Source organism: Elgaria multicarinata, chromosome 14 (genome assembly GCF_023053635.1).
Source record: "Elgaria multicarinata webbii isolate HBS135686 ecotype San Diego chromosome 14, rElgMul1.1.pri, whole genome shotgun sequence".
NCBI classification, from domain to species: domain Eukaryota; kingdom Metazoa; phylum Chordata; class Lepidosauria; order Squamata; family Anguidae; genus Elgaria; species Elgaria multicarinata.
In genome coordinates, this window is record NC_086184.1 from 27,605,488 (window position 1) to 27,632,407 (window position 26,920).

Genomic DNA, 26,920 nt, shown 5'->3' on the forward strand with positions numbered 1-26,920 from the left:
ACAGCGTTCCCCAACCTGCTGCCCTCCAGATGTTTGAGATAACAAGTCCCAGCATTCCTGACCATGGTACACTAGGTTGGGGAAGGGCTGCTCTAAAAAAGAGAGAAGTAGGTGGCCCTAAGTAGTTCATCATCAGTTTTACCGCATCACCACAGTCACCTCTGCATATCCTATCCTCCATCCTGTCCTCCTGATTTATCTGCTTTGGGAGAATGAGAATTCCACTTGCACTTTCTGCCTCCTTAGGGAGGATGTGGTGTTAAGCCTGGTGAGCCTTAACTCCCAATTTCCCTACTTTTGGGTGCTTGGTTGAAAGCTGTAGAGCTTTAACTTTAAAACAAAACAAAACCGTAGGGTTTTTTAAATTGAATGAATATAATGAAAGACCATCAGAGGGAAACAGATCAAAGACTCACCATTAATTGCAAAATACACACACCCAGCAACTGTATTTTTTTACAACACAGTAACTGAGTCTTGTTTTATTTGTCCTTTCAATGTACATGCTAATTAGGTATTTTGTATAATTTACAGGAGGGTTATGAAAAACAGAATCCATATTAGAAAGAAAAAGAGAATCGGGGAATTTTCTCAGCAAGCAATGATCATAGGGAAAACAGCACATTATGAAGAAAAGGAGTAACATCTAGGAATACAGGTAAACCATAAAACGTTTTCCCCTCATTATCCGTTAAATTTTCAGTGGGGCTTCCTTTATTTCTTCTTAAGTAAAACAGGATAGAATGTCACAGTATACAGGAAGACTAAATGGCAAAAAGGAGGTCACACATACTCACATATATACGCAACACACCCACCCCACTCATCACATTTATCCCTGCTACTGGTCCAAGATCCGAAACTCTTCGCTAACGTTCTAAAATTTCCTATCCCTCATTCATTGATAAACTATACAAGATTACACTGTACATGGAGTTGAAATTACAAAAAGGTTTTTGTATTTACAAAATCTGTACACACATTTGCAAAACTCACAAAAAATCATCTCTGATATATATATCACAAGTTGCTACACCAAAATATTAAAAATGGGAAAAAGTATACATTTCTCTTTTTTCTCTCCTCTCCATTGTTTTAAAAAGGGTTAATAGTTCAAAGGTGACTGAGACAGACAGACAATCTACCTTCCCCACAATAAGACTGGAAAGAGAGCTGCACACTCCAGTTAGCTTCTGCTTGGGATAATGACCGATAAGCAGCATCCCTTTAATTTGAAGCAGCTGAAATCATGTCTGCTGGGGGTGGAAGAGCTGGGTGTGCAGTGTCGTTATATATGTACAGAAATGTTGAAACTAGATTAAGGATCTCTTTGGCTAACAATTTGGCATTAAATTAAAAGAGAGAGAGAGAGAGACAGAGAGACATGAGTGAGGGAAGAGGTAATTTCTCTCCCGCTCCAATGTGCTACATATATCACAATCCAGAACGCAAACCGCCAAGCCCGTGTTCCATAGAGGCCTCCAGGGAGACCTCTCTTGCATTAAGGCCGTGCAACGTCCGCTTCAATTCAATGCAACTTAGGTGGAAGTGGTTCCCAGTGGCTGCACCCCAGTTCTCCAACTACGCTTCTCTACAGGACAGTAAGAAATTCTAATCTGATACATTTCATACAGTTGCAAGACAAGACAACTGCGTTTACTCTTAACAGGACTGAATAATTCCCCCCTGTTTTAAGGGTAAAGAAAAATGGTAGCAAAACCCTTAAGAAAAACGTAATTCGTAAGAAGAATCCATTTGACTTTTTTTCCCTTCCCTTCTGGAAACTATTTAAAAAAACAAGTCAGTTAACCAGGCATGGCAGAAAGTAAGTTGTTTCAGCAAGTCAAGTAAATATTAGTGCAGAAAAGAGGGGAGGGGATTCTTCCCCACTGTATAAATAAGCTTTATGCAGGGCAAACCCTTAAATAAACCATCGCACCCCCACTCACACCCAGTACACAGATGCTCCTCAGAGAAGATTAAAATGTCTTGTCAAGTAATTAAAGTGTATGTAGTGCAAAAATGTTACAACCAAGTCTTATGCACATGCTGCTTTTGCGCTTGTTTCAACGTTAGACAAACATGTGGTGCCTGAAATCATGGACATGTATATACATACTTGTCACATTTGGTACGGATGTCCTAAGCCACAGAAATACTCATGTACTTTACTTTATATATACACCTATATATAAGTTCTGTGTGTGTGTGTGTGTATTATATATATATATACACACCCACCCACACCTACACCGCTGTCTTTTAAAAAAACATGACCACCATTATCAATACAGTTAACATAAACACAGACTGGAAAATATATATATATATTTATATATATATATCCAATACCTATTTCCAGATGCTCCAAGGCTCAAAAAGTTTGTGCTTCTAAGTCGTGCAGTCATTTATGTGCTCTCTCTCTTCTTGAGCGCATCCTTCTTCCAGCTCAGGAAAGAGACCAGTCTGTATATACCCACACTGTAAAGGAGGAGGGCAGCCCAGAAGAGGAAAACCAAGGGCAGCAGGCACCTAACTGCTCACCTCCACCACTAGTTCCATGCCCTGTGACGAACAGTCAAGAGGATTTTTGTTTCATCCTGCCTCATGCACAGGTGGCAAGGGACAGGTTTTTTTGAACACACGCACACACAAGAATCCCATCATACCGTGCTTTTCCATATTACAAGTGGCAGCAAATCAAGGCACGCTGTACTAATTTTGTAGCATTTCGTTCGGCTGATATTGCTCACTGGGGAAGATCCAACGTTTTCAACTGGCTGCTTGGCCTTGCTGGGCCATACAGAGTAACAGATGCTATGTGGTTATTCTGCATCACCTGGAGCAAGAGGCAGAAAGAATACGGACGTTAAACTCCTCCAAAAAGCATCCAGATACATTAGCAGCAAGAGAGCACCAGTGTCACCCGCAGACCAGCTGTGGATTTGCTGGGTGACTTCATAAGGAAGGAAAGGAAAGGAACCTCTCGTGCAAGCACTGAGTCATTACTGACGCTTGGAGGGACGCCAGCTTTCGATGACATTTTCTTGGCAGGCCTTATAGCGGGGTGGTTTGCCGTTGCCTTCCCCGGCCGTTATTACCTTTCCCCCAGCTAGCTGGGTACTCATTTTACCGACCTCGGGAGGATGGAAGGCTAAGTCGACCCGAGCCGCCTGCCTGAAACCAGCTTCCGCTGGGATCGAACTCAGGCCGTGGGGAGAGTTTCAGCTGCAGAAACTGCTGCTTTACCGCTCTGCGCCACACGAGGCTCTGACTTCATAAAACAACCCTATTTTTAATCAACATGTTTGCTACCTTTTCAGTGGATTATTTAGACCATAAACATTTAGCATTAACATCCAAGAGTGAGATTTCTAAACCATGTACATCTTGGGATTCAGGTGAGTTTGCTGAACTGGTCCAGCACACAATGGACTCGCCGGTTCTCACGCCTTTTCACTGCCTTGTTTTCAATTTTAGCATTAAAGGCACATGGAAAAAGAAAGCTAAGTACTTCAACAAGACATAACCCAGTGCTCCCTCACTTCTTCTAGTTAAATGTACTTGTTTTCCTAACCTCAAAGATCATCCGCTGCAGTCCAAAACAAAACGTTGATCCAAAAGGGTTTGTGTTGTTCGGAGAGGACGACCTGAAGAAGAGAAGGCAAGACTAAAACACCAAATGCTGCCAGCAAGACTGAGAGTTAAAAAAAGGTACAGCAGAAAATATTGAATAAGATCGGCATGAAAAACAGAACTCATCTTCATAGGGATTCCAACAGAATCTTTCACCATGGAAGCATCATGCAGGCTTAACCACCGTTTGTTTTCCTTGGCCCTGGCAAAGTAGGAGGTTGCTGCAAACCAGGATGGGAAACCATGGTGAACTTTTGCAACAGCCTTTTCCAATCTTGTGTCCTCCAGAAGTCTTGGACTACAACTCTAACGATCCACCAGCCAGCGTGGCCATTAGCTGGGGATGATTGGAGTCGTCGTCCAACACATCTGAAGGGCACCAGGTGGCGAAAGGCTGAAACTTCATCATAGCTTCACATCCTGGTTTGCGGCAAACTCCTAATACTTCGCCGTGGCCAAGGAAAACATCACGTATTCGGCACCACATGTTCAGCACGCAAAGAATGATGAAGATAGATTCCCCGCTTCTCCTACTTGCAAGGTGGCAAGCACGGCTGAGTGGTGTCTCCTTATGCACCTCCTCCAAATAACTGATTAGCTTAGAAAGCTAAGCCAGGGTTTCTAGTTCTAAAGGCCCGTAATCTCCAAGGAGCGATGAATAAAAAGCAGAATTTGGCAGTGACCAAGGGCCCCCTTTTGCACTATGAATGTCCTTTAACTACTGATTATGTCTAGCGCCATGAGGATGACACAACTGCTGCTGGTGAGTGTTGTTAGGACTCTCCTCCTAGTTGCCACCTGAAACCCAATCAATTCCTATCCAAGTGACAAAAGAGACAAAATCTTTACCTGTGAAGTACTACCGGCTTCTCTACTGGATGCCCAAGAAGGTCCTGAATGTTGTCCCACTGTAAGCAAATGAAAATGTCTTCAAGGAATGAAGCACCCTAAATATTTTCTCATATACATGTGCAGGTGTGTTGTAAAGCTGGGTCTGTGCTTTGCTTTTCTGCTCCTAAAATTCAGCAGTGACAAGAGGAAGGACCTTCTTAGCAGTGGCCTCTTGTTTACACAGGAGAGGGCCTTCTCTACGGTGGTCCCAAAACTCTGGAACAAACTCCTATTGGAGGTCCGCCCATGCACCATCCTTGCAGGCTTTTAAGAAGGCCGTAAAAACATTTTATTTTTCCATGGTCTTCCCATGATGAATACTGTTACTGCCGCTATTGCAATAATCTGGTGGTTTTATTGTTTCAATTGCTATTGTATAGTGATCATGTTTTTATGGCTTTCAATACTTTAGTATTTTATTGCTTTCAATATTTTATGCATTTTATTGTTGTAAGCCGCCTTGTGAGGGCCCTGAAAAGCAGCCAAGAAAAGTTTTAAATAAATAAACAAATAAATTATGAAATTCCCTCCCCAAGAGGCTCACCCTCAGTATCTTTCCAGTGCCCTGCAAAGATCATTCGATTCTCTCAGACTTTCAAACTCTGACATGGCAATCCTGTAGTGCTCTTTGTTTTAATGAGGCTAGTTTACTCTCTTGTTTCTTAGCTTCTCTCTCCTACGCAATATTTGTTTTAGCGCTGCCTTATCGAATGGTATTCTTTGTGGATTTTGCCATTCTAAATTGTTTTAATACGGTTGTACGTTGCCCAGAGAACAGCAGCCTGCTAAATAAATACGTACGATTTCGGTTTGGTTACGTAAAAGGGCTGCCTTCTTCCACATGAACCTGCCTGCCCACTTAAATCTCCGGTGGAGGCCCTGTTTCATGACCTACCACCACTGGAGGTGTGGTGGCTACATATGTAGGACAGGGCCTTCTTGGGTGTGCCACACAGACTGTCATAGAATTCCCTCCCTTGGGAGTCACATCCGGCTCTTTCTCTGTTGATATCTGAGTGCCTTGTGCCATCAGGCCTATGGCCTGTATGAGAACATTCTTTGCAAATGGGACTGGCTCAAAGTTTTCTGCTGCTGCTTTTTTTAAAAAAAAACAAATATGTTTCAATTTACATTCAATTTTTTTTAAAAAAAAAAACCTAGTTTGTTGGCTGCCTGGAGATGGTGGAATCCCCATTTTGAGAGCAGAAAGACAAGATATAAATACTTTAATAACATAAAGATATATACATAGACATCAAACTGATAGGAGGAGAGTATTGATAAGAACTTGGGACCTGTATAACATGAAGCCATCTTTTATCTAGGTAAAATGCTACTTCCCCTACCGAAGAGAAGCAATTTAATTTAAAGTGGCTTCGCATTATTAGGTTATCACTGACAAATGTCTTATTCTTTTAGTTCAGAAATGATTAATAGGCAGCTTGATAAGTCACTCATTAGTTGCTTGAGTACATCTGGTAAACAATTTACCTACATGAGAAAATCACCTGTAGTCAGGGAGACGGGTTTACTTAATGGCTGTGATTGTGGTGAAGCCTGAAAAATTCTGATGAAAACAGCACAGTGTAAAAACAACCAGGTCTTTTTTCCTTCCCTTCCTTCCTCTCCTTTTCAAAAACATTTTTCTGGCCTGACTCCCACTCCATGAGCCCAAATGCCTCCTAAAAGAGTCCACCTAAGCAAAATAACAACTCCTTTTATTCATGTGGCACCAACGGGGCGTACCTTTCTTGCAGTCTAAGGGCTGTTCTAGCAAGCATGACTTGGGTTGTGATTTACCTTGCTGTAGGTTGTGCAGGTTTCTGTCTGTGAATCGGCACTCTCTGTTTGGGGGAAGAACAGAACAAATCATCTGTAAGAGTGCCATTTCAGCAATCCATTTCACTCCTACTAATACCTAATGCCTTAAGTGCGGTCTACAGAAAGCTTGTAAGGGTCTCTTTAGACCAGTGTTTCCTGAGCTTCTGTTCAAGCTGAGGTACGTTTAACTCTTGAACCACCCACACCCCACAAAAAAAGATTTGGAATGTGTGGGAGTAAGAATGGCTCACCCCACCCCATACCCCACACCCAACTATTCTGGGCACAGCTCCTCATTGGGAGGAGCCAAACCAATAAGCCATCTTCTCTGAGGGCAGGGAACACATCTGTTTTTTTGCATGGCAGAGACTGAATTCTCCAATTGAATCCAACACAGAGATGGGTTAGAATTAATCACCCCCAGTGGAAAAAGATTGGAAAGGCGCAAAGGCAGAGCAATACATCGTGCAGAGTTGCAGCAGGGAGCTTATTCTAGAGATGGGATCCTTGGGCTCACAGGAGTCTTTATTTAATCAAATTTCCAAAATCCATAATTACCGTATTTCTTCGATTGTAAGACACCATCGATTGTAAGACGCACACTAATTTCAGTACCACCAACAGAAAAAAAGCTTCGAATCAAAGAAATAATAAATGCACCCGCGATTCTAAGACGCACCCCGTTTCTAGAGATGTTTATATGGAGGGGAAAAAGTGTGTCTTAGAATCGAAGAAATACGGTATGTAATACCTATGTTAGGCCAACCAAAAATATTGCAATAAATGTGCAAACGTTTGAGATTCTTTAGCGCTCTTCTTCAAGCAAGATGTGACAAAAAGCAAGGGGGGCTGATTTGATGTTTATGTCATGGACCTGGTTAAGATGCTTGGACAACCCATGGTTTATTAAACATGGGTTGTTTGAGAGTGCACAGGAGCAAGCGAGTATGCTGGCCTGCACCAGCTCTGGCTGTTGTTAATCCCTTCCTAGGTTGTTCTCTGTGGTGTTGGAACCCAGAACTCTGGTTTGTTGATGGAAAAGCAAGAGTTTTAACCAATGATTTAGCAAAGTGGAAGCAAGCTCTCTCTGGCCCACGGTTTATATTTTAATAGCTTTTTTAAAAAATCTTTTTAAAAAGTTGATATTTCTGTTCGAGACTAAAAGCAGAAGAAAAGAACCATTCAGTGTATTGTTCACATTTGTAGAAACCTTACCTAACATTGTCAGAAGTTATAATAATTCATTATTATAGCACTTCTATCCCGCCCGTCAGCTAAAATTGGCTGTCAAGACAGCTTACAAAAATATTTCTTAAGACAGTCCCTGCCCACAGGCTTACAGTCTAAAAAACATGACACAAAAGGAAAAGGGATTGGGCGGGAGGAGGAAAAAAAGCAAAAAAAAAAAAAAAAAAGCAAAAAGCAAAAGCTAGTTCAGGCACTAGATTCTTCACTGCAAAGTTCAGCAGCTGCTTCCTCTCCCTCTAATAGCCTCATACAGATCAAGGCATGATGGAGAGATGCCTGGCTGCCACTTAAAGTGTCTTTTAAAATCTTTTACTTTATGAATAAAGTACAATCTTATTTTGTTATATCTGTGGCGTCACCAGCCTCAGTGATGTCTACTAAGACCTCTCCTTCGCTGCCACCGCCCACTTCTTTATACTCAAAAATGGATGCGAAGCTCAGCTTCCTGAGAATCTCAGATTTCATTTTTAAAAGTCAGTTTCAAGCCCTGTGAAGAGATGCTTGCAAATGTGTGGACAATGCCTGCTGAAGTCTAAGAAGCCAGAGGGGGCGAATGAATTAAGATTTCCAGTGGTGGGGATGCAACCGGCAAAACCAGATTAAATTACACAAATTAGGAAATAAATGATGAATAAACCATGTTTAAAAAAACCCAGGGAAAGCTGATCAGTTCATACAAGTTGCAGAGTTCAGTTTTTCTTGGCACAGAATTTAGTTTGCCTGAGCACATCTTAAATTTTAGCACACATGGCCCTGGCGATTGCAGATCTGTTTGTACTGAGCAGAGGATGCAAGTATGAGGGTGAGGGAGTTTGAGAAGCAATGAAAGTACAAGTGAAGAACCTTGAATGGAAGGAAAGGGACAGCAAAGCGGACCGAGGAAGGAATAGCAAAAAGGAGAAGAGACTCAGAGAGGAGACATAGCCGGGGAAATATATCCTAAAGGGAGGAAATTTAAAAAGACCCATTTTAACGGAGTGATCAAGATGGCACTATTCTCCCCGGCCCGTATTTCCCCAGAAACTGTTAGTAACACACACACAAATCACGAGCGCAAGAACGGGACAACGTCCTGAGGTTTATTATCTCGGCAAGTAACAGCACGGCTTGGCTGTGGATTTCTAAAGAGCACTTTACATAAAACCTGGAATTAATTAGAGCTGTTCTGCCCTCAGGGCCGTTGCATATTTAATAATTTCCATGAAACTGGCTTTGAAATAAGGAGCTGTTGCTGAGTAAAAATATTCACAGATGAGAGAACTTGAAACACCGTTTGAGACACTTTAGGGAAACCTAGCCGGGCATACAGAGATAAACGAATTCTGTCTCTCCTTTCTACATGCACTCAGGTTTTCATAACAGGTTTCTTTATATAGGAATTAGGGTGAAATGAGGCTAAACAATTAGTGTCACACACACACACACACACACACACACACACACATCATAACAAGTGCAAGAACAGGACAGCATCTCAAACTGCAATTCAGATAAGGGGTTGCTTTTGTATCCAGTGATCTTTTTTTAATTTTTACTGACTGCTCCCAGGCTTATATAAGGTCTGCAAAAGTACTTAAGCAGCTTCTTGAATCAGGACAAGAAGTCCACCTACCACCATTTTGAGTCCAGGGCCTTTGATGATCCTTAACGCTGATGTTTTCTAGAAAGAAGCCCATTTCAGACGTTCTAAAACAACGTTGCCTCTACATGCAGGGAGGGGAAGCAGGGAAGGGAGTGCTAGCTATATACACACTGCAACCTCATGGCTCTCTACAGCGGAAGGCAGGACTCCTCTCTGTGTGGAAAAGCAGGGTTCGCAATTGCGTGGAGAGTCTCCATGAATAGAGGAAGGCCCCCACGGCACTTAGTAGCCGTTCACACATGGAGGCCAATGAGGATGCAACAGAGCACGTACTCTCTGTGCTCACATATAAAGCCAAAACACATTTAGAATGGTGCCAGAGGGGTAGAATCTGAACTGAAACTTATTTCACTGTGTTCACTGTTTGCAATGTATTAATTTTGACTCTTTTTCTTAACAATATCCGAAGGGTGTCAGTCCTATTCTTAATTAAAAAAAATAGCAGACTTATGTGCTATTAACCTGCTCTGTCTCTAAATGAATGTGATTTTCTTCCCATTCATATGCCCAGGTCAGTTCTCTCAATCCCTCTCGTTTCAGAGAGCCCAACAGGAAAAACTGCAACCTGTTGAAAGTTGACCTAAACCCAAGTCTTGCATTCCTGTCAGCTGAGTTGTGCTGGCATTCTGTAACTGCTCCACATTATGGACGGATAAATATTTTCTCTTTATACTATAATCTATGGGGTGTGTGGGGGTGTGAGCACTCCACAATTCCTGGCATCGCTCGGAAGCGTTCACGGCTTTTCTTTTTCTGTACCAAGTGTTTATTCACTGACATTGCGGGAACACGCTAGCCTGAAGTTTTCTTAATTATTTGCCATGGTACAACTTTGGGCCCAGTTCTCGTTCTGGTTGCTGAGAATATTAATGTTTTACTACAAGCACGCATCAAAAGCTTCCACTCATTCCTGTTAGTCTTTTTACTTCCCAGTTACTCCAGCCTACATTCAGACGTATGCCTTTTCGTCAATATGTTTCCCTCTTACCTCGTTTAATAGCTAGCGGAATCTTGAATTCACAACGGTGGTAACTAGAAACATTGAAATTGAAGAGTTATTATGAGGAAGTATAAATGAACTGTACTATTTCGACGGTGGTTCATTCTAAACTAAATGTGAAATACTGCACAACAGAAGCAGACAACAAGTTCAGGACCCAGCGGCCCCAATCCAACAAGGTGCTTAAGCCCCACTGATTCTTTTCCATCTTGCAAATTCCCTTCTGCAAGCAATGGATCCCGTGGACTGCATTGCGCAAACATGTGCTCTGCCGCTGAGTTCTACGACACCTCTGCAACACCCAAAATGTGCACAAACCACACCAAATGTAGGCTTGTACACTAGGTTGCACTCTATTGCACACAGGCCAGCAAAAACATGGCCACTGCACTCAACCCTGCCTGGAACCACAAGAAATCAAGCATGTCTAACTTTCTCTTCATTACTCCCCGCATCTATGGTAAAGTCACACTGATACCTGGAAAGAAAAAGGTCTGGATTGCTTATAGATAATTAACTGCCTGCATCTTGTCTACATAGTAAGGCAATTAAGCACAAAACTATTGTTTCTGGAAAACAACCATTGAGAAAGATGACGGGGGTAGGGGAATTTCCTAAAATTCAGAGCAAGTTGGCCAATTACCAATGCAGAAGGGCAAGTGAAAGTTCATTTTGGAAATAGGTTTGGATTTTGTTCTACCACCTTAATTTTACAGTCAGTTCACTGAAAAACAAGCTCGGCATTCATTCTTTCTAGTGTCAGCTAAAACCTACGGTGCTGTAGCAGGTGCTGAGTTTATAGGTAATTCCAGATATCACTACACCTGCCCATCTTCTAAGGCCACAGAATTCCTCCTGGCTGCTCACAAATAACATAGCTACACAGAAAACTTAAATTAATCAGGTGCGTGCTACAGCACATCTGGGTGAAGGTGATCTTGGTGGGGTGGGGTGGGGTGGGGAGCGATCTCTGTGTGGACCTAAGTTGTAAAATCTAGCCTTATGAATGATGGGCTGGGCACACATTAATTCCATCTCCTGAAAAACTGGGTTTGCCAAATTATAGAAGCACATTTTGTACTGGGGATCCTTGGAATCTATACATTACAAGCTCTGAAGCAGGCATCTCCTGTGGAAAAGGAGTTACTATAGGTAAACACAAATGCACGGTCCATTATATTGCATGAGATTTGAAACACTGGGAATTTCACATTTTTTCTAACAAGTTGTGGCCACCTAGGTAAGTCTGGGAAAATGTAATTGATGTTTGATGAAGTCTTAAAAACTAGAAAGGGGTTGCAAAGTAAATCTTTACAGTTATTGGATATTCAGCACATCACAGTGCTTCTTAGCTTTCTCCTGTACGCCTACTAGCCCGGAGAACTTGAAGTAGGACTTGGGCAACTCTCACTACTCACATGTTGAAGTTGTAATGACCGGGGTAGTTAGTGTGCAAAACAAATTTCTTCACTTTGTGAGTATTTGCATCAAAAAGGATGTCCTGTGTGTGAAAATGGGAAAGAAAAAAAGTGAGTCAACACTAAATTAAAATGATGAAACAATGTCCCGTACGTGAATGGAAAGTCCTGGGCACATTTTCAATGTGTGTGCAGGTAAGACCTTGTTCCCTTCTGGCAATTATTTTAGGACTTATTTTTAATTGGAAGCTGGTGAAGAAAATGTTATACCCAAACTAAGACCTGATGTTCCTTGTTTGTATTTATAAGGAGTGCAATTTCTCTGCTCTGTCCAGGCATTTGCCCTGGCTTTTCTCCAGAGCATATATGATTCTGAAGGAATATAGTATTTTGAAAATACTGAATATCAAATATATGGAATGGGCTTCATGAGACACTAAGCAAGAATAAAAATGTATGGTTCAAATATTCCAGCAAAGGAGCTCTGGAGAATTTGGACTATATTGACTCCCATGCCACCCAATTAACACAATGCGGGCATTATGGCATTTATTCATTTGCTACGTTTTCTGCCTTTCCTTAAGGAGCCCAAGGCGGGGTACGTGATGTTCCTCTTCCCCCGTTTTATCCTCTCAACAGGTGTTGTTGGTTAGGCTGAGCATCAGTGATGGGCCCCAAGTCACCCAGTGAGCTTAGACAGAAGGAAAACACGACTGCTTTCAGACTTTGTAACTCACCACTCCCAGCGTGAAGTAGTTGAAGAAGTAGTCATTGCACTTTGATGGAACCTGCTTGTGAGGGGAGGGCGAATGAATTTTCATCTGTCCAAAAAAACAAAAAAAAACAAAATCGCCACCACATGAAGCTTCAGTTTTTTGTGGGGGGAGGGAAACAAAGACACTTCTCAAACTCAACAGTTGCCCTCCCATTTCGTAAACATGGTTTAACTGGACTAAGTTACTTCTGTGGCAGAAATGAGAAATGTGTTGAGCCCCTGCACCCATTCTTGCCACTGAGTAACTGAACATGCGGGGGGGGGGGCACACAGCATAAACCTTAAGCTGCATAATTTGAGGGCATTTGTGCAGACCCCTCCCCTCTTTATCATCTCTCCCTCAGCACGGGCAATCTCCTCAGCCCATCGTGTTCTCAGTCCCATCTTTTGCGCTTTCCTTTTTCCCCACGAAAAAGACTTCCTATTCTTACCCTCCCCTCATTTTTCCTTCACAACAGCCAAGACTCTGGGGAAACTAGTTGGGGCGGGGGGGGGGGGGGAGTCTAATGACTGAAAGCTCCTCCATTCTACCAGCTACAGTTGGCATGCCAGCTCTGGGATCACCTGGCAATAGTAGTCCAGGGTCTGATGACTTCCTGACTGGACGGTTGCAATGCTTTCTACATGGAGCATCCCCAGAAGCTGCAGGTGGTGCGGCAGTGCTGCTGTCCTTTGCTGACAGGGCAATGAGATATGAGCATATCACAGCAGTTTTGAAATCTCAGCACTGGCTGCCAGTGAGCTACTGGGCCCAATTTAAGGTGCTAGTCCTTCAGCACTCACGTACTTGAAGGATCACCTTCCTCAGTAATGACCAACCTAGGTTTTCAGATCGGCCAGGGAGACTTTGCTTGTGGTGTCCTTGAGGAGGGCCGCTGTAGCGCTACCACACATGTCAGAACCTGCTCCGTGGAGGCACCCCAATTATGGAACTCCATTCCTGGAGGAACTCAGCTGTCAGACACCAGTTAAAGACTTATTTGTACAAGTTTTGGGGGTATAGGCAAGTGTTTTATCTGTTTTCTGGTGTTGTTGTGATGGTTTTAATTTATTGCATCATGTATTTGTAGTTTTAGAGTTATCTAAAACAGCCTGGGTCTGGTTTATTTGGCTCATTGTTTCTAAAGTTGATATTGTGGTTTCAAATGTATGTGAATTTTGCATGTTTTTATGGTTTTTAATTTTTGCATATTGTTTTTAAATGTTTTATCTTATGTGAACCACCCAGAGCGCTTCGGCTATGAGGCGGTATGCAAATGCAATAAATAAATAAATAAATAAATAAAATAATTTAATGTTGTCTGTGTGTCGTATTGCTTTTTTGAGATTTGTTAGCCAACCTGGGCTCCCTGTGTGGATGGGTGGGATATAAATGAATAGCTACATATGTAAAATAATCCCTGCACAGAGAGAGTGAACATGTCAGGAAAAAGGGCTTTAGATCAGCATTCTCCCTGATATGCTCATTTTCCATGTGTGGGTTATGGGATGTGAGCCTCCTTACAAAGTCCGATGCAGTACATCTCAGAAACCTGTTAGAAAGTTATCATATGAATAAACTTTGTATTGGAACGCTGCTTAATATTATTTACCGGCTTCTTAGAATGTAACATATGGTCAGCGTAAATGGATTTTTCGCACCCTCTTCACTGAAAAAAGACTGATACTACAATACTGGAAAAATAAGAGCTCACCACCTATGACACAATGGATTGAAGGCCTAACGACACTAGCAGCATTTGAAAGTGTGGAATATAGGCACCATTCGCTAAAGGACGTTGCCGCGGCCTGCTCCCTGCTCAAGCCAAGCACCACCGCTTGATACGCCTGAGGCAAGGGATAAAACCCACCTTCCTCCAAACTATGTGGAGAAAGGGGTTTAAAATGGAGAATGGATTTTAATATATATAAAATAAAACACTGTGAGTTATATGTGCTGAGGTGAATGATTGTCAGAGTGGGTATTAAATAAGTAAACTTTAGATGATAAATGTCAAATAGACACGTGGGATTTTTATGGTAGTTAAAAACAAAACAATCAAAATTTATGTTTAAAAGTTCACAAGCTTTGTTTCAAATAAAACATTTAAAAACCTTTTTGAAACCTTTCATACAATCCTTTCACTCATTCACATACGCGCTTTCCTTTTTCTCACACAATCACTCTTGAACTTTATTATCAGTATTGATTAATATACATAAACTACGTGCACACCACACTCCAAAGACACCACTCTCTACACTGACCCTCAAATTTCCCAGAACTTAAGTACTCTAAACACAGAGAGCACTAAAGACTCTAAAAGTACCTAAAAAGTCCCCCCACAATCCCCCCAGTCCTTCCCTTATATATCACTCCTCCCCCCTCCCAAGACATTCTAACTCCGCCCACTCAGGCCAACATTCTAAAAACCACAGACTTACAAACTGCAGACATACATTTGGGAACTGACTTGTGGGGTTTAACGCCACAGACGTATATTTGGATATTTGGTCTGCTCTTACTGAAGTTTATGTGTAATTTACTCCTTATTGTAATGTTTGAAATTGAGGCCTTTAATGTACGTTGTTACACTTGCAATTTTGTTTGTTTTGTTGAAACTTATAATTAAAAAAAATGTTGAAAAAGAGAAAACTGTTTGCCATGTCTTCTTGCTGTTTGTGACAACTGTACCACAGAATAAATGGGTTATAGTGGGAGAGCAGGCATTCACCAAGCAGGCATTCTCGGAGCAAGAACCTATCTGGGTTAGGCAAGAAGTGGAAACAGGGCCCTGAGGTGGTTTAGAAGGCACAGGACACTTGGATGGCTCAGGATTTGCTAGGGAACCTCAAGCATTTGAGGATACTGTAGTGTGAACAGACTGGTTTAATAGTCTAATTGTCATGTCTAGCCCTGCTCCCCCTGGGTTGGAAGGTGTTTCAGGTAATCAATCAGAATCAGTAAAGGAGTCGGCGCCAGACACAGGCCAGCCTGTACCAGTGGGGGAGAAAGCTCTCACGGGCTCTTCACCAGCTGGGAGTGAACCCTCTCCAGAGCTTATCTCCTCGAGGGCAAATAATACACAGCCTGTGGGAAGCCAACATTCTTCTGAAGGAGAGAGCACCAACAGGCTAGCCAGTCCTAGAATACGCCGCAGACTAAAATGGGCGGAGCAAAAGGAAGGCGAGAGAAAGTCGGTCTGGCTTGCATCGCGTCAGAAGCCGCCTCAGAACTAGTCTCTCTGAAGTTGTGTCTTGGGAAAAGGCTTTCCATTCTTCTTGAATGGACAACTGTCTCGCTTAGTTTGCATAGTTTTGCCTAGGGGAAAGTTCCTAGAGATCAGACTCTCTTCAGGTGGGAAGAGATGTTTATTGCTTAAATAAAGCTTTGTGGATTACTTAGCAGGCCTCGTCATTGTCTCCCAAGAAGGCAGGAGGTTTTCGAGAAACACGACACTAATAAAAAGATAATCTATATTAACTTCTTATTTTGTTGTCCAACCTTGTCTTCTGACTTGTAGAAAACTTTGTGAGGCGACCCCAAAGTGCTCAGAACGTCTTGGCACGAATCACCAAAATACACGCAGCGCTCAAATACCCGCATCTTGGCATCCGCTAATACGCCAAGGCCACAACCTGGAGGAGAAGAGAAAGCGGAAGTGGGTTGTTCCTGACTCATGTGATAAAACACTTTCTGGGCATCTCTGTGGCCTGAAGCCTGGCTAACTAAATAAGTGGAACTTGAAAAATATCCACAGCAGCTGCGCTAGTCTTCCTCAACCTGGCACACTCTAGATGTGTTAGATTACACCTCCCACCACCCTCAGCCAGCATGGCCACTTGGACAACTGTACTGGCTAGGAATGACGGTGGGCTGCAGACTGACCCATCAGCAGGGCCCCAATTTGAGAAGGCAGATTAAGAGTCTTCAAAGAAATAACAGTCAGAATGGAAGACTTCTGAGATGCAGTCCAGAATGCCAAGTTACATGACTACAGCCAAATCAGAAAAAAATGTACAATAGGATATAAAAGCAAACAAAATACACCTGCCACACCGGAACGGTCTTAAAGTTGATCTGCAGAAGACAGATCATTCACTCCAGTTTAGTGCAAGCTAAACTGAGCCAATCTAGCTCATTTTTTCCCTTCTATTTGAGCTGGAGCTGCATATAGCAGATGTACTCCTGAGGTGAGGAACTGTGCTCTTTTGATGCTGAAAAAGGGCCCAATGCAGTGCAATGCTATTTATTGCATGAGGTTTGAGTTGGAGGTCAAACAAATGGGAACAAAAGTTATACACAAGTTATACCCTTCTGTAAAAGTTACTCCATAGTATCATACTATTAGGAATAATTACTAATGACTCTAATTACTATCCCACCCTTCTTCTAGGGAATTCAGGGCAACACACATGGGTCACGTTTGCATGTCATGCTAAGTTAAAAATCCTGGCTTATTAAACCAGGATATGCCTGAGCAGCACCTTCCTGCTGCTTTGCTTCTCCCTTTGCATGTGTGGCAAAACAAGCCAGGATTTAGCCCTTAAACCCAGCTAGCTCCCAAGGCTGGCTTGTGAATTCTAGGGTGTTTGGGAGCCATTAGTCCCAATTTGAATGTCATGGGAAGCTATGTTGAAATGCTCAATCCTGGCTTGTTAGCTCGCTTGTATAAAGGGAGGTATAAAGCTGGGTGCACACCACTTGTGCGTATCCTGGCTTATCGAAACTAGGGTTTGGGGATTAGCGTGGCGCGCAAGTTGAGCTGGGGTCTTTCCCTTTTATTCCTCACAACAAACTCATGGTAGAAGGCAGGTTAGGCTGAGAGTGTGTGACTGTCTCAAGGTCATCCAGTGGGCTTGGGGCTGAGTCAGGTTTTGAGCTGAAATCTCCCCGGTCCTAGTTTTATACTATACTGGCCGTGTTGTATTACCACTACAGTGGACACATTATACTGAATTCCTATCAGAACTCTTATCCTTTATTGGATATCCATGATTTATTTATTTTATTTTAAAAGCTTACGCCCCGCTTTCCCCCATCAGGTAGGATCAAAGCGGCTCACAAAATAAGCACCTTAAAAACAAGATGAACAATGTACCAACAATGTTTTAAGAGTTCTACCTTTACAGGCAGCCTAAAAAGCATTTTAAAGCAATACATAAAATAAAATATTAAACCATATTAAAAGGCATAATGTTTTAAAGACATTACACTGCAATAAAAAGTAATTTAATGCATCCTATAAATGTCGTAGATTGATACAGTCATACTTAATTGTTGGTTATTACCTTTAAAGCCCTACGTGGTTTGGGTCCAGGCTACCTGCGGGTTCACCTTCTCCCGTACAATCTTATTTATTTATTTATTTATTACATTTCTATACTGCCCAATAGCCGGAGCTCTCTGGGCAGTTCACAAAAATCTGCTCTGCACACTCAGGTCCTCTGGGAAGAATCTACTTCAGTCTGCCAAAATTAGGCTGACAAGTATTACCCAGAGGACCTTCTCTTCTGCTGCTCCCAGACTGTGGAACGGCCTGCCGGAGGAGACTCGTCAACTTAACAGCCTATTAGCATCCAAGAAAGCTATAAAGACTGATCCCTTCCGGCAGGCCTATCCAGTGGAATTTTAGGATGTTTTATTAATGTATACTATGTGTTTAATTCAGTTTTATGTATTTTATATTTATTGTTGTTCCCTGCCTCGATCCAGATGGAGAGGCGGGTAAGAAATAGGATTATTATAATTGTTGTTGTTATTAATGAGTACACACATTTTACATAAATGTAACACAATAAAGACATTTCTGCCCATTACGAATCCCCCTCCCGAAGTACATTCACTTCTAAATCTTTAAGAGATGCCTAGCTTCTTCGACAGATTCAGGTTTCACGTGCTCGTATTAACCTGCAGTGTATAAAGCTAACGAGCAGCGAATACACCCAACATCTTTCTCTCTCTCTCTTTACATCTCAGGCATGCACGTTATCTACACTTCACACTCTACCTTGAGACAGTGTCTTTTCAAAACCATTTATATTATCTGGATAATAGCTAACTCCTTCCTACTATACCAGGATATATGGTCCCTGTCCTAGGCGGCTCTCCTTTCTCCTGTTCTGTAAAAATAGAAGCAAAATTCACTTAGGGTTTTATTCACCTCTCTTATTCTAAACAATTAAAATCCTGAATTATGTGACACTTAACTGCAAAAGAACATGGTAATAGAGCTCAATTGGGGCACTCAAGGTTGCTCGCAAATGACCAAAGAAACACACACACACACACGCACACCAAAAAATTAAAGTAAAAAATTAAAATGTAAAACAGTTTGAAATAAAAACAGCAGATAATACTATTTGCCTCCAATGCACAAAGAACACTATATAAGTCAAGAGAAACATACTCAAATCTCTGGCAGGCAGAAATCTTGTCAGAATAAAGAAGTTTTCAAATTCAGACAGAAAGCAATAATGAAAGAAGCCAAATGAATGTCACTGGGCATTGTACCCTCGGGAGTCAGGGTACAATGAAAAGAGGAGGTTCTATCCCTTATTAGGCTGAGAGACAGTGACTGGTCCTGAGTCACCCCATGAACTTTATGGCTATTTATTTATTTATTTATTTAGAGTATTTTTATCCCGCACCTCAGCCAAAAGGCTCTCGGAGCGGCTTACAATGTATCAATAAAGAAGACAGTCCCTACCCTCAGGCTTACATTCTAAAAAATGTAAAAATGGCTATGCAGGGATTTTAATTTAGGTCTTCCTGGTCACAGTCTAACACAGAGTCCATTCACACATAATGGCGGAAAATCGTGGGTTAATTTGCCGGGGTTGCATATTATTCTGTAATGTGTGAACTAGGACACTATGGGTTAATCATGGGTTAAAACCCCCACAGTTAACCTACAATTAATCCTTAGGTAAACGGTGGGCTGTTTAACCCATGATTAACCAATACTTTCTGGAGTTCAGACGTCACAGAATAACCTTCGATTGGAGGTTGCATATTCAACATGATGTTGGCAGGATTAACCCAGGATTTGCCACTGTTACGTACAAACTGGGCCATAGTCTTATTATTTCATATTTTCCTCAGAAGTTTTTGGAAAATAAATAAATCAGTCAACTTCAAAACAAACCATGGATTGGCTAAATGCAAATCACAATGGTGTAATGATTGAATTATCTCTAATACTCACAAACCTCTTCTCAGACTACATCGCTGCCAGCCAGCTTCTGTCCTTCTGTGTTTTAAGCTAGGAGTGGGAGGAGGCACGTTACACCTGTAAGCATCCCCACTATGCATATCTCGGGACTTGATTTAACTTACAGGAGTACCGCCCAATTGTGTTTTCAACCCTGCTAAACTGTAAGGGTTCCTGGGGACCTTTTCCCCACTGTCAAGGGCTCTGATTGTGTGAAGTTTTACAGGTATCCCTGTCTTGACAAACACGATTTAGTACTCAAAAGGAATTCCCATACTTGAAATCTTTTCCAAGAAGGGTACTGCAATGGGCAGTATCCTACATTGCCCATAATGCAAGTAGAACCCACCAATGTCACTGCTGAGGCCATCAGAGGGAGAGGAAGCAGTAGCCAGGCACCCCCTCCATTGTGCCTGGACCCATCTCCAGCTAAGAGCCCCCCTCCCTCCTGCTACTAACTGTCGCCAATGAGGGCATCAGAGGGAGAGGAAGCGACAGCCCTTCCACTGTGCCCATGGCATTCTGAACTTTGCAACTGAGAATCCAGTGCCTAAATTTGCTTTTCCCCTCTTCCCTCTCAATGCCGTTTCCTTTTGTGTGATGTTTTTTTTAGATTGTAAGGCTGTGGGCAGGGACTGTCTTAAGAATTATTTTTGTAAGCTGCCTTGAGAGCCTTCTATTGCTAAAGGGCGGGATAAAAGTGCTAAAATAAATAAATAAAATAGTACAGTAAGGAGCTGTCACCTGTAAAAGCAACCCAAAATGCGTGGAAACACTTGTTTCCAGAACGGGGCAGTCAGCAGAGCTCAGCAAAAGGCGCTACGCTGACCTGTCCTGATCGGGAAATTAGTGCTTCTGCTAGTTCCTGAGGTTGCTTTCAGAACCGCTAATTGCTTGTTGCGCCAGTGTTCGGTCCTGTTGGCGCAATGAAATGGGATACTGCCCGGAGAGTTTTTAATCCACTGAAGCAGTATTTCCTGGAATGTTAAGAGTCTTCTCCAAAACAGAAGAGGAAATGGAGAAATTAAGAGAGAAGTATTTGAGATGCCTTGATACTCTCCGATTACAGTGTCACATGCAACGGCTATGAATGGCCAATTCACCTTCATGCTTTGGAAAGGAAACGAGAGCACAAATACCACCGCTCAGTAATTATACCTGCAGTGAGTAAGCGAAGCCGTAAACCTGAGGGTCCAGATCCATCTCTCAGAACATCAATGTTCTCTGCATACACATTTCCAAGGAAACAGCTGAGAGGCATCATAGGAGCCCTGAAACAGTAAAATCATACATAATAATAATAACAATAACAACAACAACAACAACATGTACACAAAACAGGACACAGAAACAAATGGTTTCATGTTAACTTCCTATCCCAATAGTGGAGCAAGTAACAGTATCTCAACAATGGTGACACAGACACGTTTGTCAGACAAAGGAAGCATTAAGACAAAGATTCAATTTTTGAAAAGAACTATATCATTTATTAAGCATCTTCCAAACAGAGATATAAAACTGCTATATTCTGCAGGTAAACAGAATACTTTTTCCATTGTTAACATTTTAATTAACTATCAGACAAAATATCTCAGAGTTGCAATCTATATGCTTTTAAATAACTGGATTTCAAACTGAAAGTACTTCCAGGAGGTTAGCAGACTATGGATCAATCCAGATGCTAAAGCACGGTTAAGAAAGTTTAACAAAAGCTGAATTGACAGACCATAGTTTGTAGCTGGCTGGCAAACCAGAATCAGAAACCATGGTTTGAAGTAGATTTGCAAATCATAACTTGGTGTGATGTCTGAAATGATAAATCACAGTTATGGCCATCACCCTGCCTCTAGAGACCAGAGAATGGAACAGTGAGTACTTTACCTGTACATTTGAAAGTTCAAGTTACGGTTTGATGTGATGTTTGAATTGAGCTTGTCTCAATTCAATTCAACTTCAGGGTAATACCCTTTAACGTGTTAACCGAAGTTAGAAATAATTTAGGATTGATTGGTATATTTTAAATTCCAGAAACTAATTGTGTGAAAAGACCCTACATTTAAAGCATGGGAAAAAGCTAAAGCGTAAAATGAGTGATAAGTAAATCTGCATATACAGAAATACAATAAGGATGCTAACAACGCTAAATATAGCTAGCATTATGGCTAGAAGGGTCTGTCACATTCAGTTTCGCGGTTTCTAATTTTTCCAATATCAAGTTCATGTTATCCACTTTCCATATCAGCAAATAATTTTTTAAAAAAAATCTGCACAAACACGTACATACATTTTTTGTGCACATTTCTCCTCATACATGCATTATGAAAGCAATTTCCCCTAATAAAATTATTATATTTATTTATTTATTTATTTATTTCTAAACATTATTTTCACCATATGCATTTTTGTGTGGACTTTCCCATTATACATTAATTTTTCTATGCATGTTTTCACTGGAGAACTGCATTGCAATTTGGAAAAACATGAGTGTTGAAGGATAACTTTGTTTCAGTTCACGTATTGCTTTGAGAAGTATAATTAGCAGGGCTGTGCACCCACCCCCGATCCGCCTTGGAGGCCGATCTGGAGCCTCCGAAGCAGCCCCGATCCGCCTTGGGGGTTCCTGACCCACCTCGGGGCTGAATCCAAGGCGAAATTCAGGCCCTCCGAGGCGACTTGGACTTTTCTGGGTGCTGGCTGCACAGCTGACACCCAGAAGCCTCCCCACTTACCTGGTGCCTCTGCCGTCTGCCGCCATGGATGGCGGAGGCACCAGGTAAGCCCCCCTTCCCCACTTACCTGAGTCCGTCGGTGGTGGCTTGCGTCTGTCGGCTTCCACTCCCGACGACGCAGAAGCCCGGAAGTAGGCCGCGGCCTACTTCCGGGCTTCTGCGTCGTCGGCAGTGGAAGCCGACAGACGCAAGCTGCTGGTGGCGGCAGGTAAGTGGGGAAGTGGGGCTTACCTGCTGCCTCCATTGTCGCCACCGCCATCTTTCTTCTGGAGGCTTCTGGTGCCACCGCCAGCAGAAATTACGGTACTAATCAGGAGAGGCCGCACGATATCTTAAAATCGCATGGGCTACTCCCTTTCATTTCCGGCAGCGGCACCAGAAGCCGCCAGAAGAAAGATGCAGACGGAGACAACAGGTAAGGAGACTGGTGGGGGCAGCTGCTGCGAAGCACTGAGGCGGTCCAATGCTTCGGAGCCAATTGGCTTTGGGCCGCCTTGGCCTTCGCCCAAACCGCCTCAGATCCGTGATCTGGCGCTCCAAATCACCCCGATCCGCTTCGGTTTTGGGGTTCGGAACCGAGGCGGTGCACAGCCCCAATAATTAGATTGGTTCACATGAAAATGCGAACTGAATAAATTTCTCCCGCATCTCCATTTATACAATTGTGTGCATACAAGAAGGCAAGACCCGATATTCATTATCTACTTGGGGATATTTTCCACCATGCAAGCGTTACGTACTTGGTATCTTGCAGACTGTTTCCACTATAGATGTACATGCGTTTCACAGTTGCACCATGGGGAATCTGCAGAGAAGCTAAACCATGGGCAAAGTTTGGCTGTGGAGATAAAAAATAAAAAGTTATTTTGATTACGCAATGAACAACTATAACAAAAAAAGTGCTGTATCTTTTAACCAACTGCAAATGGAGAATTTAAGACGATTTAGAAAGACCAATGAAACATTATTTCTCCACACTGTAAAACTAACTTTAAAACCATCACAAAGTACCTTTCAGAAAGTTAAGGCTGCCCATGGTAAAACCAGGTGTGGATCCAATGCCAGTGTATTACCTGGGGATTCACAAGTTGTTTCTTCTCTGTGGTGTATGAACACACTTTTTTTAAAAAAATCATATTCTCCTCCTCTCCTGCTTTCGAGTTGAGTGATTTCTGTACCTCATGCTGGCAGGCTAATAGTTTGCTAAACGTCTTCCAAATAGGAACATGGTTGTTGCTTTCTCACCTTACAATATACCCTATTTCTTCGATTCTAAGATGCACTTCCCCCCCCCCCCATATAAACCTCTCTAAAAATGGGGTGCATCTCAGAATCGTGGGTGTTTCTTAGGGATTTTTTTTCTGTTGGTGGTACTGAAATTAGTGTGCGTCTTACAATCCGTGGCGTCTTACAATCGAAGAAATACGGTATTCTGAATTTTAAAAGGAAGCCAGTACATGCAACAGGATGGTAACTTGCCCTGAACTGGGGCATGTTTCGATGGGGCGATATCCCAGGGATCGCCCTGGGATCATCCCTGTACATCGACATGACGCACAGAGGATCTGGGGGCCAGGGAGGGATGATTCCTCCCATGCCCCGGGATATGGCCCTATAGTTTAATTCTGTTTTTTCCCGCGGTCTCGGGCTCATCTCGAGACCGTGGGATGTGTGGGCACCCATCTTGTTTTCATCCGACTCCTCGCAAGTAATCGCGAGGAGTTGGGACCTGGGCACGGAGCTCTCCAGGAGCTCTGTGCCCATCGGGGTGGGGTGGGGGTAGTGGGGTTTTTTTTTTTTTTAAATAAACTTACTTTTTGCGCAAGAGCACTCCTGCACTCATTTTCAATTAAAAAACAAAATGGCGGCCACAACGTCCTCTTCCTCCGGGGACATCGCGTGCACGTGTAGGCGAGGGGGATGATCTCGCGATCATAAAATCACGAGATCATACCCCTCCACTCCCCTCGTCTAGACATGCCCCCGGTATGATCCTAGAATGTTACCCCATGGCAGTGTCCCCAACGTAACCCGTGTCACACACTGCAGTGCAGTTAGCGTAAATGCAGCCTTCAGCTTGCATAGCCAGGAGACAGCAAATCCTTTCTTCCATAAAAAACGCTATATGAAATTTTATTTGCCAACAAGTACGGATTTGGGGAGCCTACGGCCACATAACATGTATTTTGTTCAATGGAATAAGCCCTCTGAAAACACTCAGATTACAAACACAAACGCCTGGTTCAGAAGTCACAGGGCCTGATCACCGAATCATGATTTAGAGATTGGGAACCCCTTGCACACTCGTGCATCTCTCTGGGTCTGTTCAGAAGACCCTTTAAACCCTGCTGGTTAAGGCTCTTGGTTAAGCAGCAGGGTTTAAGGTGTCTTGTGTAACGTGTTTTGCTAAACCCTGGTCACTCACTCATCACAGTCAAACCGTCTGCAGCAGGGTTAGCGGCTCTAACCATGGCTTAAAGTACTGTGTGCGACAGCACGGCTTGTGGCTAGTGCTAACCCCAGAGAACCACCGTTCCACTCACCACAGAGCCCGAAGTGTCAACTGAACACCCTCCTGCCCTGTTTCCTCGTTTACTGTGACATCTGAAGCGGTACTGTCATAGTTACCACTAACCACCATTTGAAATCATCCAGATTTCAAAATCTGATTTGAGATCAAATTGTGGTTAGCAATAATTATGGGAATAGCAGTTCAGTTGTCACAGAAAACCACAGTTTACTAGTTATTGCTAACCAGGAAACAATGGAGGGAGGGAGAAGGCAAACTGAGGGGGGGATGGGATGGGGCAGGAGTGTAAATGGAAGCAGATTGCCAAACTACAGTTTGGGAATCAGAAGCAATCTGGCCCCATGACAGCTGAATCGGGCCTCAGAGGAAGACACATATCTGACAAGCCATTATTGTAAGGAACAAGAAGAAAACTGCTAAGTTCAAAGTGCTGGTATTAACATTTAAAGCCTTAAACGGCTTGGGGCCAGGTTATCTGAAGGAACGCCTCCCCTAAGGTCATCCTCAGGGGTCCTTCTCCACAAGCCCCTGCCAAAGGAAGTGAGGCAGGTGGCTACCAGGAGGAGCAGGGCCTTCTCTGCTGTGGCACCCCGGCTGTGGAATGAGCTCCCTAAGGAGGTTCGCTTGGCACCTACATTATATGCTTTTAGACGCCAGGTGAAGACCTTTTTATTCTCCCAGCATTTTAACAGTCTATAAATAAATTTTAACTTGGTGTTTAAATTTGTAATTTTGCATTGCTGCTGTTTTTATCTGGTTGAGCTTTTATATTGTATTTTATATTACGGTTTTATACTGTTGTTTTATACTTTGAATGTTTTTCATTTTTGTGAACCGCCCAGAGAGCTCCGGCTATTGGGCGATATAGAAATGTAATAAATAAATAAATAAATAAATAGTTGTAAACCGCCCAAAAGCGCTTCAGCTATGGGGGTGGCATAAAAATATAATAAATGAAATGAATGAATGAAGTTTTACAAAACACAATAACTATTTTATTGAGCATTGTATTGATTAACTAAGATGTCTGACCTCATACTTTGGAGTTTCAGTCCATGAGTCCAATTGAAAGGAAAAAGACAGTCCTCTGAAGTTGAGGTGGAAAAGTTGCTCAGCAGAGTTGTACACTGGAGAAACACACACACACACATATAAAAACAGTAAATATCTCGCGTTCCTATCCGGCATCACTGTCAAAGCAGTTCAGCCCTTCATGAAAGCATGCCCAAAACTTCCATAAAATACGGTGACAGCAGTTGGGTCGTCAACGTGTCTTAGGACAATAAAAAAATAAGTACTGGAAAAAAAACTGGGAGGGAGGAAAAGTAGAAGACCACAAATGATGTTTTCAAAATGTGTAAACGTGATACATGAACTAATATCTTGTTCCTTTGGAGAAATAATTTTGCGCTGTTTTTCCTCAATGGCTTTATGGTATCTGTAGGATTGGAGGAGGAATGACCACAAACACAGCATACTACCTACAAACACATCATACTACCTACTTTTAAAAATCCAGCACAGGCCCCATTGCAGATGCAAAGATGGGTAGATTGGGAGTGAAAATGCCACTACATGTTGTATTTCTGTTGCTTTCTGTTGACCTGACTGTTAGAGCAGTACGACAATGGAATCAGTTGCCTGGTGAGGTTGTGGGCTCTCCCACACTAGAGGCCTTCAAGAGGCAGCTGGACAGCCCTCTGTCAGGGATGCTTTAAGGTGGATTCCTGCATTGAGCAGGGGGTTGGACTCGATGGCCTTGTAGGCCTCTTCCAACTCTGCTATTCTATGATTCTATAAGTAGAAGTTTAAATACTGAGACCCCAAGATACCAATAACTAAGTGGGCTGGACCCACCTGAAAGTCCACCCCTGCTGTTGACCCTCTTTAAAATCCAAGTGCAGGTTATGCTTTAGCACAGTGGTTAAGACCATAACCTAGGGGCTAGACATCTTCATTCAACACTTAAGCTCAGCCACAAAGCTTTGTTGCCAGTTTTTCTCTCTTGTTTTAATCTTATGTAAGCCGCCCAAAGAG

General features: G+C 42.6%; 1 protein-coding gene across 1 annotated transcript in view; it reads right to left on the minus strand.

Annotated features, from left to right (window-relative positions):
* Positions 1-418: 418 nt before the first annotated feature.
* Positions 419-26,920, minus strand: part of PHAF1 (phagosome assembly factor 1) — a 59,582-nt gene continuing 33,080 nt past the window's right edge. The window contains exons 7-17 of the mRNA XM_063140952.1: positions 25,916-26,010; positions 23,094-23,191; positions 20,783-20,895; positions 15,916-16,049; positions 12,394-12,477; positions 11,657-11,739; positions 10,227-10,270; positions 6,328-6,371; positions 4,486-4,544; positions 3,578-3,650; positions 419-2,839 (exon numbers count right to left, since the gene is read on the minus strand). Of these exons, the coding sequence (XP_062997022.1) occupies positions 2,750-2,839; positions 3,578-3,650; positions 4,486-4,544; positions 6,328-6,371; positions 10,227-10,270; positions 11,657-11,739; positions 12,394-12,477; positions 15,916-16,049; positions 20,783-20,895; positions 23,094-23,191; positions 25,916-26,010 (917 nt within the window). The 3' untranslated portion in view covers positions 419-2,749. The remainder of the gene's footprint in view (positions 2,840-3,577; positions 3,651-4,485; positions 4,545-6,327; positions 6,372-10,226; positions 10,271-11,656; positions 11,740-12,393; positions 12,478-15,915; positions 16,050-20,782; positions 20,896-23,093; positions 23,192-25,915; positions 26,011-26,920) is intronic.